Consider the following 13981-nt stretch of genomic DNA (forward strand, 5'->3'; position numbering starts at 1 on the left):
TCGTACGCCTCATAGGTCATCAGGTTGTGCTCGGCGCCCTGTGACAAGGCGAATATGAGTTGTTCTTCCGCGGAAGAATCCTCATGTAAAGGGTACGACAGAAGCTTCTGCTTGAACCAACGCGTGAAACATGAGTTGTGCTCTTTGAGTATATCTCCGTCCATCCTCTGTTGGCCTCGGTCATTGTACGTCTTCTTAATAAAGGTTTTGTGCTCTACCACCCAAGGATCGACCACATCTATGTGTTGTAGCGCGACTAGGTTTGCTCTTTCAAAGTCGGCGAGTCGACCCTCGAAGTCGACATGCATTTCGCGGCGACCCTCACGGTGACCCCATCCAGCGAGCCTGCCGAGGTGCCTGTTGACGGGCAGACCAACGGGGTTCTCGATGCCTAGATAATTCGTGCAGTAGGAGATGCACTCTTCGGTCAGAAAGCCCCTGGCTATGCTTCCCTCTGGACGTGACATGTTGCGAACGTATCCTTTGATGACACCATTCATCCTTTCGAACGGCATCATGCTGTGCAGGAACGTTGGCCCGAGTTGGATGATATCGTCCACGATATGGACCAACAGATGCACCATAACGTCGAAGAATGCGGGCGGGAAGTACATCTCAAGCTCGCATAGTATCACCACGATCTCTTCCTGTAGCCTTCTGAGTTGCCTCACGCCAATAGACTTCCGAGAGATGACGTCGAAAAAGTTGCATAGGCCAAATAGCGTTTCACGGACGTGCGCGTCCATGATCCCACGGATTGCAACTCGAAGTATCTGCGTCATCAGCACGTGACAGTCATGAGACTTCATCCCGCTGAACTTCAGCTTCGCTAGGTCTAGGTATCTGCTTATCTTCCCCGCGTAACCGTAAGGAAGTTTTACTCCTACGAGGCAGGTGAAAACTGCTCGATCTCCTCCTGACTTAGAGTGAAGCACGCGGGAGGGTAGTCATTTCCGGTCTTCTTGGCCTTTTTGCCTTTGCGACGACTTTCCGTGTCCTGCTTCGCCTCATCATCATCATCATCATCATCATCATCATCATCATATATAGCGTGAAGCTCCTGCCTGATGCCCATTGATTTCAAGTCTGCCCTTGCTTTCGGCCCATCTTTGGTCCTCTCTGGCATGTTGAGCAGGGTACCAAGCAGACTCTCGCACACGTTCTTCGTGATATGCATGACATCAAGGCTGTGAGGCACACGGTGGATCTTCCAGTACGGCAAGTCCCAGAAAACAGACCTCGTTTTCCATACCTTCAGCAGCGGCTCTGGCGCCTTTCGCTTCTTTCCCGGCTCTGGCGCCTTTTGCTTCTTTCCCGGCAGTGGGCAGTCTTTCCAATTTTTCAACAGCTCGTCTATTTCCTCGCCGCTCCTCGTACGCGGGCGTCCTCGGGGTTCGGTTTCACCATCGAATAGATCCTTGCGTTTTCTCCACGGGTCATCGTCGCGAAGCCACCTTCGATGTCCCATGAACACGGTTTTCGAAGACCCGGGATCTCTATCTAGTTGGCGATACGTTGTGTCATCCATGCACCTGACGCATCCAGAAAATCCGTGGACCACCTGCCCCGCGACATATCCGTAACCGAGATAGTCATGGACCGTCGTGAGCAGCGCGGCTCTCATAGGGAAATATTGTTTCTCTGTGGCGTCCCACGTATTGGCTGGCGTTTTCCACAGCGTGTCAAGCTCCTCTTTCAGCAGCCCCAGATACAGATTGATGTCGTTCCCTGGTTGTTTCGGTCCTTTAATTAGCATACTCATGTGAATATACTTCCTCTTCATGCACAACCAGGGGGGAAGGTTGTACATCCACACAAACACAGGCCAGGTGCTATGTGTGCTTCTCTGGCTGCCAAACGGATTGACTCCATCGGTGCTCGCGCCCAGCACGATGTTCCTTGGATCGTTCCCAAATTCTAGGTCTTCGAAGTTCAACGCTTGCCACTGGCTCGCATCCTTAGGGTGACTCAGCATCTTGTCTTTTTTATCTATCTCCGGATCATTTGCGTCATCTTCTCGCTTCTTCTCCTCCCTATCCGCGTGCCAACGCAGGAGCTTTGCTACCTTAGGGTCCGCGAAATACCGCTGCAGACGAGGAGTGATCGGAAAGTACCACACCACTTTTCGAGGAGCTTTCTTCCTCTTCTTGTATCGAGTGACGCCGCACACCGGACATATGGTAGACTCCGCGTGCTCGTCCCGATAAATGATGCAATTGTTCATGCACACATGGTATTTCACGTGCCGTAAATCCAGAGGACACACGATTTTCTTCGCCTCCTCCAAACTGGCCGGGCACTTGTTCCCCTTGGGAAGACGTTCGTGCCAGAATGACATGTTCTCGTCGAAGCATGCGTCGGTCATTTTGTGTTTTACCTTCATCTCCAGAGCCATGAGCGTTACTTTCAGGCGGGTATCCTCGGGCCTGCATCCTTCATACAATGGAGTAACCGCGTCTAACTCAAGTTGATCCATCTTGGCTTTCTCTCGGGCGGCAGCTCTTGCGTTATCCGTCTGCTTGAGAAGCAGCTCTTGAATATGAGGGTCCTGCACCCAGCCCATCGATGGTCCAGCGTCGTCTGCTCCGTCGGCATCATCATCTTCATGATCATGCCCGTCGTCTGCTCCGGCATCTTCCTCATCATCATGTCCTGCATCTTCTACATGATGACTGTGTACAGCATCACCGTCGTGATCATCTCCTGGGGATTCTTCGTCTTCTCGCCCGCCCGAGCCGCGGTGGTTGTCTTGCTGCCCTTCCTCATTTCTTGCCCGGCCCCCATGGACGACTTCGTAGTCATCTTCATCACCTTGCCACCGATAGCCATCCATGAAACCACGCAAGAGCAGGTGGTCCCGCACCTGCCCGGATTCCGGGTCCGCAATAAGGCTCTTCAGCTTGCATCTTCGACACGGACATCTTATCTCCGTCTCGTTCTTTTGAAGCATCTCGGCCTTCGCGGACCTCAAAAACCTATTCACGATGCCTTCGGTCATCATGCGGACCATGGTCGCCTGCGGGGTAGAGCAAAACGATAGTTTAGAACCAAGAAAAAATTTGGCATGACTTTCCCTAAAAATAGGACCAAAAAGAATGCTTAATGCCAAAATTCTCGCCGAAACGGAAATGAATCAACATTCCGGCAAAATATTGGCAACTATCGCATTTCAAATACCGGTACACCTCCAAACACAAACACATATGCAACACCACAAACATATGCAATACCACGAACATACATAGATCAAGCTAGGCCATAAAAAGTGCATGTGCACATTATTGTAGGGAGAACAACATAAATATAGCTTCCCCCTTACTTACCTATCAAAACAAGGTAATTTAACCACTTAAATTGAATGAATCTATGGTGGAAATGAGGTGAAAAAGAGGAGGCACCCGAGACAAGGAGGAGGTGGAGAGAATGAAGTGGGGAGAAAGTGAGTGTGGGTAGGAGAGGCTGTCCAAAATATCTTGTTGCTGCCCACTTACTAATGTCGCACCAACTCTAAATGCGCCATTAGTAATCCAGGTTACTAATGGCGCACCTTCTGGTGGTGCGCCATTAGTAGTTTTGCAAAAAAAAAACATACTAATGGCGCACTGTTCCACAGTGCGCCATTACTAGTTTAAACTAGTAATGGCGCATGGTGAAAAAGTGCGCCATTAGTAGTTTTGCAAAAAAGGGAATAAAAAATATAATAGAAAAAACAACATTAGTGGCGCACTTTCCGGCAGGTGCGCCATTACTAGTTACAACTAGTAATGGCGCACTGTGTCTGGATGCGCCATTAGTATGTTTGGACAGGCGCACTAGTTAAAAAAAAATTGATACTAATGGCGCATCCTGGGTCAGGTGCGCCATTAGTAGTTTCAACTCTAATGGCGTATCAGAAGGTGGTGCGCCATTAGTATATACTAATGGCGCACCGCTTGTCTGGTGCGCCATTAGTGTCAATCCCATCTATAGCCCTTTTTCTAGTAGTGAGAGTTGGTTGGATACAATTGTTTTTCCTTTTTCAGAACTGGACACGCAACCACGCGGACTCGCTTTGTAATTTTTTGACGATAATTATTATTGACTAGATGTATATTTTTTTTTCCTAGTACTTGCACGCCACTACAATTGAATCATTCATTCTATGGGCCGTTTTATACACTAGTTTGTTTTCCGGTTATATTACAGTCAATTTTTTTGTACTGCTCAAGTGCAATATTTTTGTGATTCCAAAAAAAGTGCAATATTATTTTCACGCTAGCTAATTTTCCAACTTTGTCAGTTTTGTTAAAAAAAAGGTTGGGCTCAGCAAGCTCGTAATATACGAGTCTAATACATGGTAGTTATAAGACAAATAAGACAAATAAAAAAAGCGTGTGGCAATCGACTCATGATATGCTTATCTGTGATTTCGCAAAAAAAAAAGATATGCTTATCTGTGAATGGTGGTAGGATCGTGATATGCTCAAATATGAGCGTTTTCATATATATTTTTCATAAAAAAGGCCTTTTTTGTTCCAAATGCATGAAAACACATACACACAGAATAGAAAAGGAAAGAGACAAGACTACGGGCACACAGAGCAGCCCACTAGTAGCCCATATTTGCGACCCAAGACACCGCACGTACCAAGAAAACTGCCCTACTGAGAAAACTAGATGACCCATGTTCAGGATTGATCCACGATGACATCAGCCTGACATCAGCTGAGACCAAATTAGCTGTCATTCAGCTGAGTTCCAGGCGCTCCCTATTTTTCTCAACTTCAACACACGGAAATATGTTACCCCATATCTCCCATTCCCATTACCATCCCGTAACCTGGTGCTAGCAGGAGGATGCTCTTTGCTTTCATTCTCTCGATTTGTTGATTGATGGCGCTTGTGCACGCGACATGGTATGCTTGAATTGGCGTTTGTTTTTGTCGTTGTCTCGTCATCTCGAAGGCGGCAACGCAAAAACGAGTGGCGAGAGTAACGTGGGGCGGTAACCCCCGTGGATGTTCCACCGGCATACCGAAGGTTCCCGCCATAAGGGAATCTCTTTGAGACTGATCCGTTGGTCCCACTCCAACCATCGACCATGGTTGGAAGTCGGCGGTGGATGTGCTTTCATGCCATACATGTACAAGGTGCCACCCAGCATGTAGCAGAGCATCTCGCCGTCGTCAACCCAGGCGCTCGAAGGACCGAAGTGGCTAGCGAGCCGATTGATCTCAAAGCTATGGCGCAGATCCCACTGCGGCTGTTTGCCGTCCTCCACCGGCGGCGACATGACCCAAAAGTGGACGCCCCTGAGACCGCCGGTGGCGTGCACCGCGAAGCACGGCTGGCCGTCGAGCTCAAAGGGGTGCATTGCGAAAGGACGGCGGACCCGCGGCGGATGTATAACATTGTCGACTGCCTCGTGCTCCGGGTAATGGTACGTTCGGCAAGTCTCCGTGGACACGTCGACCACCAATACTCGGTCGTCTATTGTCAGCACGTACAGCTTGCCGTCGATCAGCTGTGGCGGCCAGTCCATAATTTCATCTGGACGAGGCAGCGAGAGGTCCGTGCGCTGGCGCCAGCCTCCGGCGTCGCCTAGGGTGTAGACGTCCACGAACGGGGGCGAGAGCCTGAAGAGCTTATACTCCCTCCTGGGCGGACTGAAACCCAAGGCGAAGATGCAGTCGGTGGGGAGCGGAGGCGCCCTGGGGAGCGCCAGCGTCTCGCCGGTGACGGGGTTGCACACCACCGCCGGCTGCGCGGCCTCGTAGCGGTGGACGAAGCAGAGGAGGCCGTTGCAGACGTTGGCGAGGCGGTAGTCGCTGGGGATGGCGACGGAGCACATGGCCATGGGCTTGCCCGAGGACATGCTGTAGACGCTCGCCTCGTCAGGCTCGCTTGTCTGGGCGACGAGCAGGACCTGTGCGTCCGCCCACGGCGCGACGTAGCTGGCGGCGTGGAGGCTGCGGAAGGAGGGGTCGCCGGCGACGCCGCGCCACTGCCTGGAGACGCAGCAGGACCGGGCGACGTCCTTCGCCGGCAGCTTCATCAGGATCTCCTGCAGCATCTCGCTGGGGATCTCCCTGCTGCTGCGATCAGGCTCCGGCGACCACCGCCGACGATCTCCCATCGCTAATGGTTATATATGGATCGATCGATGCGATGCGACGCGACGCGACGGCGGCAAGTTGAAGTCGATCGAGTTGGGATTGTAGGGTTTTCTAATGGTTATGGAAGGAGTGCTTCGTGGCGACTTAAGACTCCTGGTTGAGCACGCAGATCGGATAAACCTGCCGTAGGTCCATCGATTGGTCATCAGACCAGTTATTATGGCGCTCCGCCATTGTCGACGTCCGCGGAGGCGCACGGGCGGCCTAGGAGAGGCCGTTCTACTATGATAGGTTGTTTGAAGTTTTCAACGCGTCCATGTTAGGGCATCTCCAACGCGTACATTCAAACTGTCTGCATACGAGTTCGGATCGTGATGTCCGGACTATAGAAGTCATACAACACGGTACTGTATTGGTCCGTAGGACGGTCCGGGCGTACTTTCTCTCACAAATCGAAGACAAATGTGTGTGTCTGTGTGAGGGGGGAGGGGGTTGTTTACGGGCGTCCGGACAACAACCATACCCGCTCCTGACCACCCTGGCCCACCCAAACCCTTTCTCCCTCGCCCGCGCGCGTTCCCTCTCTGCGCCAGTTGACCGTAATCATGTCACTCCACATTGAAGCCGGCCCAGAGCGGATGCGACCTCTCACTGCCTCCACCATTGAAGCGGCACACCTACCGAGAGCGCCACCCGCGACGCGTCTTCGGTGTTCGCACCTGTTCAATGCCAGCTGCGCATCCTACGCGCTGCCGACGAACTATTTAGCGGCCCGGTGGGATGACGACAACGCGAGAGCCACCATTGCCATCGTTGACCTCACGTCCACCGGCGACGGACTCCTCCGAGGATAAGTAGGACATGGGAGGTGGTAGGACCTTGTGTCCCATGTGGGCTAGTCTGTATCTCGTGTTCCGCCGTTCCTCGCCGGAGACCGCAGCTTCACTTAATCGGTCTTATCGCCGATGGTCATGAAGACGGCGGATAGAGGACAACAAGGGGTTGGAGGACGCCGCCATAAGATAGGTTTAGGGTCGGGTCATTTTTTTTTGTTCTAAATGTTCGAAATCTAATGAAAAGCCGCCATGTTTGCATGAATGTCGTCCGATTTGTATGAAATATGGCTTTGCATGAATTTCATCTGGTTTGGTCAAAAAGTATTTGGTCAACGTTGGATAGCGGCTACACGCATCCATGTTCGCGGATTGGTCCCTCTCTGTCACCAAAAGTATTTGGTCAACGTTGGATAGCGGCTACACGCATCCATGTTCGCGGATTGGTCCCTCTCTGTCCACGGACAGATGTGGGAGAAAATTTGCAGGTCATAGTTCGAGACCTGATGAAGTGTGCTTTTGACTTGAGGTCAACCCCGGCAGAGTGGTTTAGATAATTGTTTAAATGTTTGGTTGATTTTTTTTCAGAAACCTGACAAAAGACTCATCTTAGTTGGGATTTCTGCTATGTTTTGATCCATTTGAAAATGTAGGAATGATATTATCTTTAAATCAAAACGAATTCATGATTCCATTATCCTTGTGAGATTAATGTGCAACTGGATCGTTGACTAGCCTATTTTGCAGATAAAAAATTCAGAACAAAAGTTGCTGATGCTTTGGGCAAAACTAATCGAGCGGGTGGCAAATGAGATTTATAGTGTAACACCCTGGGAATCATGCTACAGTAACTCCCTGTGATTAAGCTAATCATGTTGCTAAACAGGGCTTGATCACATTTGAATCACCTTCCTTTTCTAACTCCTAGTTCAAACTTCAAATATAATTAAAGTGAGAAATAAAAGTTTTCAAAAACTCAAACAAAAATGTTCAGTGGGTGCCAAATATTACACTGGTAATTATGGTGGAGAAAACACATTTTTATAAAATACCTAAATACTTTTAAATGAAATAAAACAGAAAAGGAAATTAGCAAATAAAAAGAAAACAGAAAATAGAAACAGAGTAGGAAAAGAAAAAAAAGGAGCAGGCCTCCCCCCCACTGGACCCGTGGCCCATCTGCACCGAACCCCCCCCCCCCCCCCCCGCCCCAAACTGGGCCGCACCCCCGCACCCCCGACCCCGGCCCAGCCCACCTCTCCTCCCTCGCCCCCTTCCCTGTTCCCCCGACCGGGTCGGAACAGGGGCGCGCTCCCGCCCGACCCCCTCGCCGGCACCGACGCCGGAGAGGATAAGGGCACCAGCGGCCCCCGTCTCCTCGGGCCTCTCTCCCACTCACCCCGCTCACTCCCTCGGCCTCTGCGCCTCTCCCTCCGCCAGATCCCCCTCCCTCTCCCCTTCGATCCCCTCTGCCCGCGCGTGCTCGCCGCCGTTCACCGTCGAACTCGCGGCCACCGTGCCCAGATCGCCCCGACGACGTGCCCGAACGACTCCCCGCCGTCGACTACGTCGACTACGCCCTCAGGAACGAGCCGAGCGCCTCTGCACCGGCCTCCCCGAGCTCGTCTTCAACCTACGGCCGCCGTCGTTCGTCGCCGATTCCGGCTACCCCGCGCCCTCCCCGAGCACGCTGCCACTCCCTACAGCTCCGCTGTGAGCTCCCGCATCTCCTCCCCCTCTCCGTTAGCTCGCTCGCGCTCCGTAGCTGCTCCCCCACGCGCGCCCGATCGCCACGCCGCGGAGCTCGCCGCCGGCGGGTCTCCGGTGACCAAATGGTCACGGGCGTAGGCCCACTAGCCCGACCGCACCATGCCGCCCCCGCCTAGCTACTTAGTTCGGCCGTTCGCGCGCTCTAACGCAGCTTCCGTCGGGCACCCGTAGCACCTCGCCGCCGGCGAGCTCGTAGCGGTCGTCTCCGGCCGTTCCAGCCCCTCCGACCACCGCCGTTGGACGCGCGACGTCGAGCCGCGTCGAACGCGCCAAGCCCCGCCCCCGCAAACCCACTGTGGGTGAAACCCGTACCCCTCCCGAGCCGCGCCGCCGTGCGTTTGGTCGCCGGCGTTGCTCCGGCGCCGGCCGCCGACGTGGCAGGCCTGGGGCCACCCCAGTGTCACTGCCAGTGGCCCCCACGGGCCCCAGTTGACTGGGTTGACCCAGTCAACTGCTGACTGGGCAGGCCCAGTCACTGACATGCGGGCCCCGCCGCAAAAATATAAAAAAAAATTGTTTTATAAATAAAAATAATTATTTAACTAATCACTCACTGACATGTGGGGCCCACCCCTCCAATTATACTGTTAGATTAGTTTAATTAAGTATTAGACTAACAGAGGCTGACATGTGGGTCCCATTGGACCCACCTGTCTGGTTTGACTGGTCAGCCGACCTGTTGACTTGCTGACGTCAGCATTGCCTCATGCTGACATCATAATTCATTTATCTGAATATAAATAATTCCAAAAATTCAAATAAACTTTGAAAATTCATATCTTTTAAACCGTAACTCGGATGAAAATGTTTTCTATATGAAAGTTGCTCAGAACGACGAGACGAATCCAAATACGCAGTCCGTTCATCCACCACACCTCCCTAACCTATCGAACTAGCAACTTTCCCCCTCCGGTCCGACTGTCCGAAAACGCGAAACATCGGGAATACCTCCCGGATGTTCCCCCCCCCTTCACCGGTACCCCCTACTGTCGCGTTAGGACACACCTAGCACCGCTCATTGTCATGTCACGCATCGTCATGCTTATGTTTGCATTGTATTTACTGTTTCTTCCCCCTCTTCTCTCCGGTAGACTACGAGACCGACACTGCTGCTGCCCAGTTCGACTACGGAGTCGACGACCCCTCCTACTTGCCAGAGCAACCAGGCAAGCCCCCCCCTTGATCACCAGATATCGCCTACTCTTCTCTATACTGCTTGCATTAGAGTAGTGTAGCATGTTACTGCTTTTCGATATCCTATCCTGATGCATAGCCTATCCTAGCTACTACTGTTGTTACCTTTACCTGCAATCCTACATGCTTAGTATAGGATGCTAGTTTTCCATCAGTGGCCCTACATTCTTGTCCGTCTGCTGTGCTATACTATCGGGCCGTGATCACCTGGGCGGTGATCACGGGTATATACTTATATACTATATACATGACACATGTGATGACTAAAGTCGGGTCGGCTCGTAGGAGTACCCGCAAGTGGATCCTTGTGGCGGAGCGACAGGGCAGGTTGAGACCGCCTAGGTGAGAGGTGGGCCTGGCCCTGGTCGGCGTTCGCGGATACTTAACACGCTTAACGAGATCTTGGTATTTGATCTGAGTCTGGCCATTTGGTCTATACGCACTAGCCATCTACGCGGGAGTAGTTATGGGTATCCCGGCGTCGTGGTATCAGCCGAAGCCTTCGTGACGTCAGCGACTGAGTGGCGCGCGCCGTGTTGGACCGCTTTGACGTAACCGCCGTGATCGTGTGGGTTGCTAGGTCTGCTCGCGGCCGCGTTCGCAACATGCAGGTGTGCATAGGGCGATGGGCCCAGACCCCTGCGCGCTTAGGATTAGACCGGCGTGCTGACCGCTCTGATGTGCTTAGGTGGGGCTGCGACGCGTTGATCTTACGAGGCCGGGCATGACCCAGAAAAGCGTGTCCGGCCAATTGGGATCGAGCGTGTTGGGTTATGTGGTGCACCCCTGCAGGGAAGTTTATCTGTTCGAATAGCCGTGTCCCTCGGTAAAAGGACGACCCGGAGTTGTACCTTGAGCTTATGACAACTAGAACTGGATACTGAATAAAATACACCCTTCCAAGTGCCAGATACAACCCGGTGATCGCTCTCTAACAGGGCGACGAGGAGGGGATCGCCGGGTAGGATTATGCTATGCGATGCTACTTGGAGGACTTCAATCTACTCTCTTCTACATGCTGCAAGATGGAGATGTCCAGAAGCGTAGTCTTCGACAGGACTAGTTATCCCCCTTTTAATTCTGGCATTCTGCAGTTCAGTCCACTGATATGCCCCTTTACACATATACCCATGCATATGTAGTATAGCTCCTTGCTTGCGAGTACTTTGGATGAGTACTCACGGTTGCTTCTCTCCCTCTTTCCCCCCTTCCTATCTACCTGATTGTCGCAACGAGATGCTGGAGTCCAGGAGCCAGACGCCACCGTCGACGACGACACCCACGGCACTGGAGGTGCCTACTACTACGTGCAGGCCGCTGACGACGACCAGGAGTAGTTAGGAGGTCCCAGGCAGGAGGCCTTGCCTCTTCGATCGTTGCTACCTTTGTGCTAGCCTTCTTAAGGCAAAACTTGTTTACCTTATGTCTGTGTTCAGATATTGTTGCTTCCGCTAACTCGTCTATGATCGAGCACTTGTATTCGAGCCCTCGAGGCCCCTGGCTTGTATTATAATGCTTGTATGACTTATTTATGTTTTAGAGTTGTGTTGTGATATCTTCCCGTGAGTCCCTGATCGTGATCGTACACATTTGCGTGCATGATTAGTGTACGGTCAAATCGGGGGCGTCACAAGTTGGTATCAGAGCCGACTGCCTGTAGGAATCCCCCTTTCCACACTCCTTGGCCGAAGTCGAGTCTAGACATTACAAAACTTTTACTAACATGGCTGTGTGTCTTACGGGCCCACGTCGCCATTGGGTGGTACTAGTATCTTTTACTCCTCGACCTTTACTCTGGGACTCTGAACTCTCTTCTACTCGGGTTAAACGAATTTACTAACTTTAACACTAGGATCCCGTGACCGTGTTCACCCCAAAGTTGGATAAGCCATAGTTGTTCTTAGAATAGTATTTTGAACAATTCACACACTGTCATTTGACTCCTTTGAAACGTCTTTGCTTTCAGATGGAACCCACGAGGCAGGTCGTTCGTCACACGACGGCCATTGGTGCCTCGGGATCGCCTGCGGTGCTAGCTGAGATGATGACCTATCTGGGTTATCGCTGGCACCCTGAGTACACCGTCTACGAGGAGTACCAGGACTTTAACCAGGAACAGTACCGTGCCATCGTCCACCTCTACTCTCGGGAGTATGACTCCACTACTGTGCTGCACACCGCACATGGTGTTGGTGTGACCATCGACATGGCTGTCCACGATGCTGCCTATGCTGCTCTGACACGTCTTCGTGGAGAGTATCAGGAGTTGGACACCTCCCCTTTCAGTCACATTGCTATCGCCTCTGATGTTGGTGCGGAGGGATACTATACTGCTGCCTACTCCACTGTCACCCGAGAGCCCTTCTACCATCAGCACCTGGTTCTGCATGCTGATGGGCTGGATCGAGCTAACCGAGCTCTTCGCCACGAGATGTACACCACCCGTCAGCACCTTTACCGTGCTCTGACGCTGCTGCACCCCTTTGTCCGATCTGGACAGGTACCGCGTACTGCGATCTACCCAGCCAGGACCGTGATGCCCCACGGTGTTGGTTGGCCAGAGGTGGGAGGCTACTCTCCCGTACTTGGCCCTCTTCTGCCACCTGAGCGTCGGGCTCTACACCTGAGTATCCGCGGCCCCCAGTCTGCTGACGTGGAGGGCTATCCATTGCCTCACTACCAGCTGTCGGGCTACGATTACCTCCACAGTACCTCTTGGGACTGATGTAGGCTTGCTTGTAGTATTAGTTTCAGTCGCCGCGAGCCTGTGTGCCGCCTATGATGTTTTAGCCTATGTACTGAACTCGATGTACCGAACTCTATGCATGACCCCTTTTGTAAAGTTATGCCGACTACTATGTAGTAGCTATCGTGCTCCTTTCATTATGCATGTTTCATCATGAATGATTCTTGTCATTGCAAATTTCTCAATGCTGAACTACCCCTGTTATATATTAGCAGGATGGTTAGACCAGGTGGTCGTGGTCGTGGTGGCGATGCCCCACCACCACCTGAGTACATGGCTGGTATGATCCAACAGTTTGAACTGAACCGCCAGTTCATGGAAAATATGATGGCTCAGTTTCCTCGCCCCAATATGAACCAGCAGCAAGCCCAAGTGACTCTTCAAGATTTCATACGCCTCAACCCAACCATCTACCGCAGCTCAACTCAGCCTCTGGATGCTGATGACTGGCTCCGTGACATCACCTATGAGATGGAGTCTGCTGATGTAGCCCCTGCCAGCTATGTCACCTTTGCTTCCTTCTTCTTGAAGGGACCCGCAGCTCAATGGTGGGACAGCCACAGGCGTACTCTGCCTGCTGGAACAATCATCACCTGGCCAGACTTCCAAGCTGCTTTCCGTGCCCGCTTCATTCCTCAAGGAGTCATGGACCGGAAGAAGCGTGAGTTCCGCAACCTCACCCAAGGCAACAAAACTGTCGAAGCTTATCAGCGGGAGTTTCTGGACTTGTCCCGCTATGCTGAAGAAGACATTGCAACTGATGCACGCAGACAGGAGAAGTTCCGTGATGGCCTTCAAGCTGACATCAAGCTCGCACTTCTAGTGCATGACTTTGCTGATTTCGCCACCTTGGTGAACAAGGCCATCAATGTCGAAACTGGTCTGCAGGAATACCAGAGCTCTCACAGGCGCAACCGTGACACGGGCTCATCTTCGGGCTCGCCCGCACAGAAGCGTAAGATATGGATCCCGAACAGCATGTACCGTCCAAATGCATTTGCTCCCAGGAAATCTTATGCTGCACCGCGTGTGCCTCCTCCACCATCTAGGGAGTCAAAGCTACCAGCTCCCCCACCTGGGGCTCCTGTCCCCACTCCCGATAATGGTCTGTGCTTCAAGTGTGGTCAACCGGGTCACTTTGCCAGGAACTGCTATCAGAACCAGAATCAACTGGCCCTTCCAGCAGCTGGCCGTGGTAACAACCAGCCCCGCAACAACAATGCTAAGTCTTATGGTCGTGCTCATGCCAACCACGTTGATCTCAACGAAGCTCAAGACCAGCCTGCTACTGTGATGGGTACACTCCTCGTAAATTCAGTACCAGCATCCGTTTTATTTGATAC

At 52.2% G+C, this 13981-nt stretch overlaps 1 protein-coding gene across 1 annotated transcript; it reads right to left on the reverse strand.

The window, feature by feature from the left end:
• Positions 1 to 4667: 4667 nt before the first annotated feature.
• On the reverse strand, positions 4668 to 6115 carry LOC109786482 (F-box protein At5g65850-like). Its single transcript, XM_020345055.1, has 2 exons — positions 5015 to 6115; positions 4668 to 4694 (listed from the first exon to the last, which is right to left on the reverse strand). Exons 1-2 carry the CDS (start codon positions 6113 to 6115, stop codon positions 4668 to 4670), a joined length of 1128 nt encoding a protein of 375 aa, XP_020200644.1.
• Positions 6116 to 13981: the final 7866 nt, after the last annotated feature.

This window comes from Aegilops tauschii, chromosome 5 (assembly GCF_002575655.3).
Source record: "Aegilops tauschii subsp. strangulata cultivar AL8/78 chromosome 5, Aet v6.0, whole genome shotgun sequence".
Lineage (NCBI taxonomy): Eukaryota > Viridiplantae > Streptophyta > Magnoliopsida > Poales > Poaceae > Aegilops > Aegilops tauschii.

Bases quoted from the DNA above. Each gene is read 5' to 3' on its own strand.
- LOC109786482 (XM_020345055.1), bottom strand. From the start codon at position 6,115: ATGGGAGATCGTCGGCGGTGGTCGCCGGAGCCTGATCGCAGCAGCAGG. The intron at 4,695-5,014 runs GTATGCCGGTGG...AGCTGATGTCAG, and splicing joins CCTTATGGCGGGAACCTTCG to GCTGATGTCATCGTGGATCA.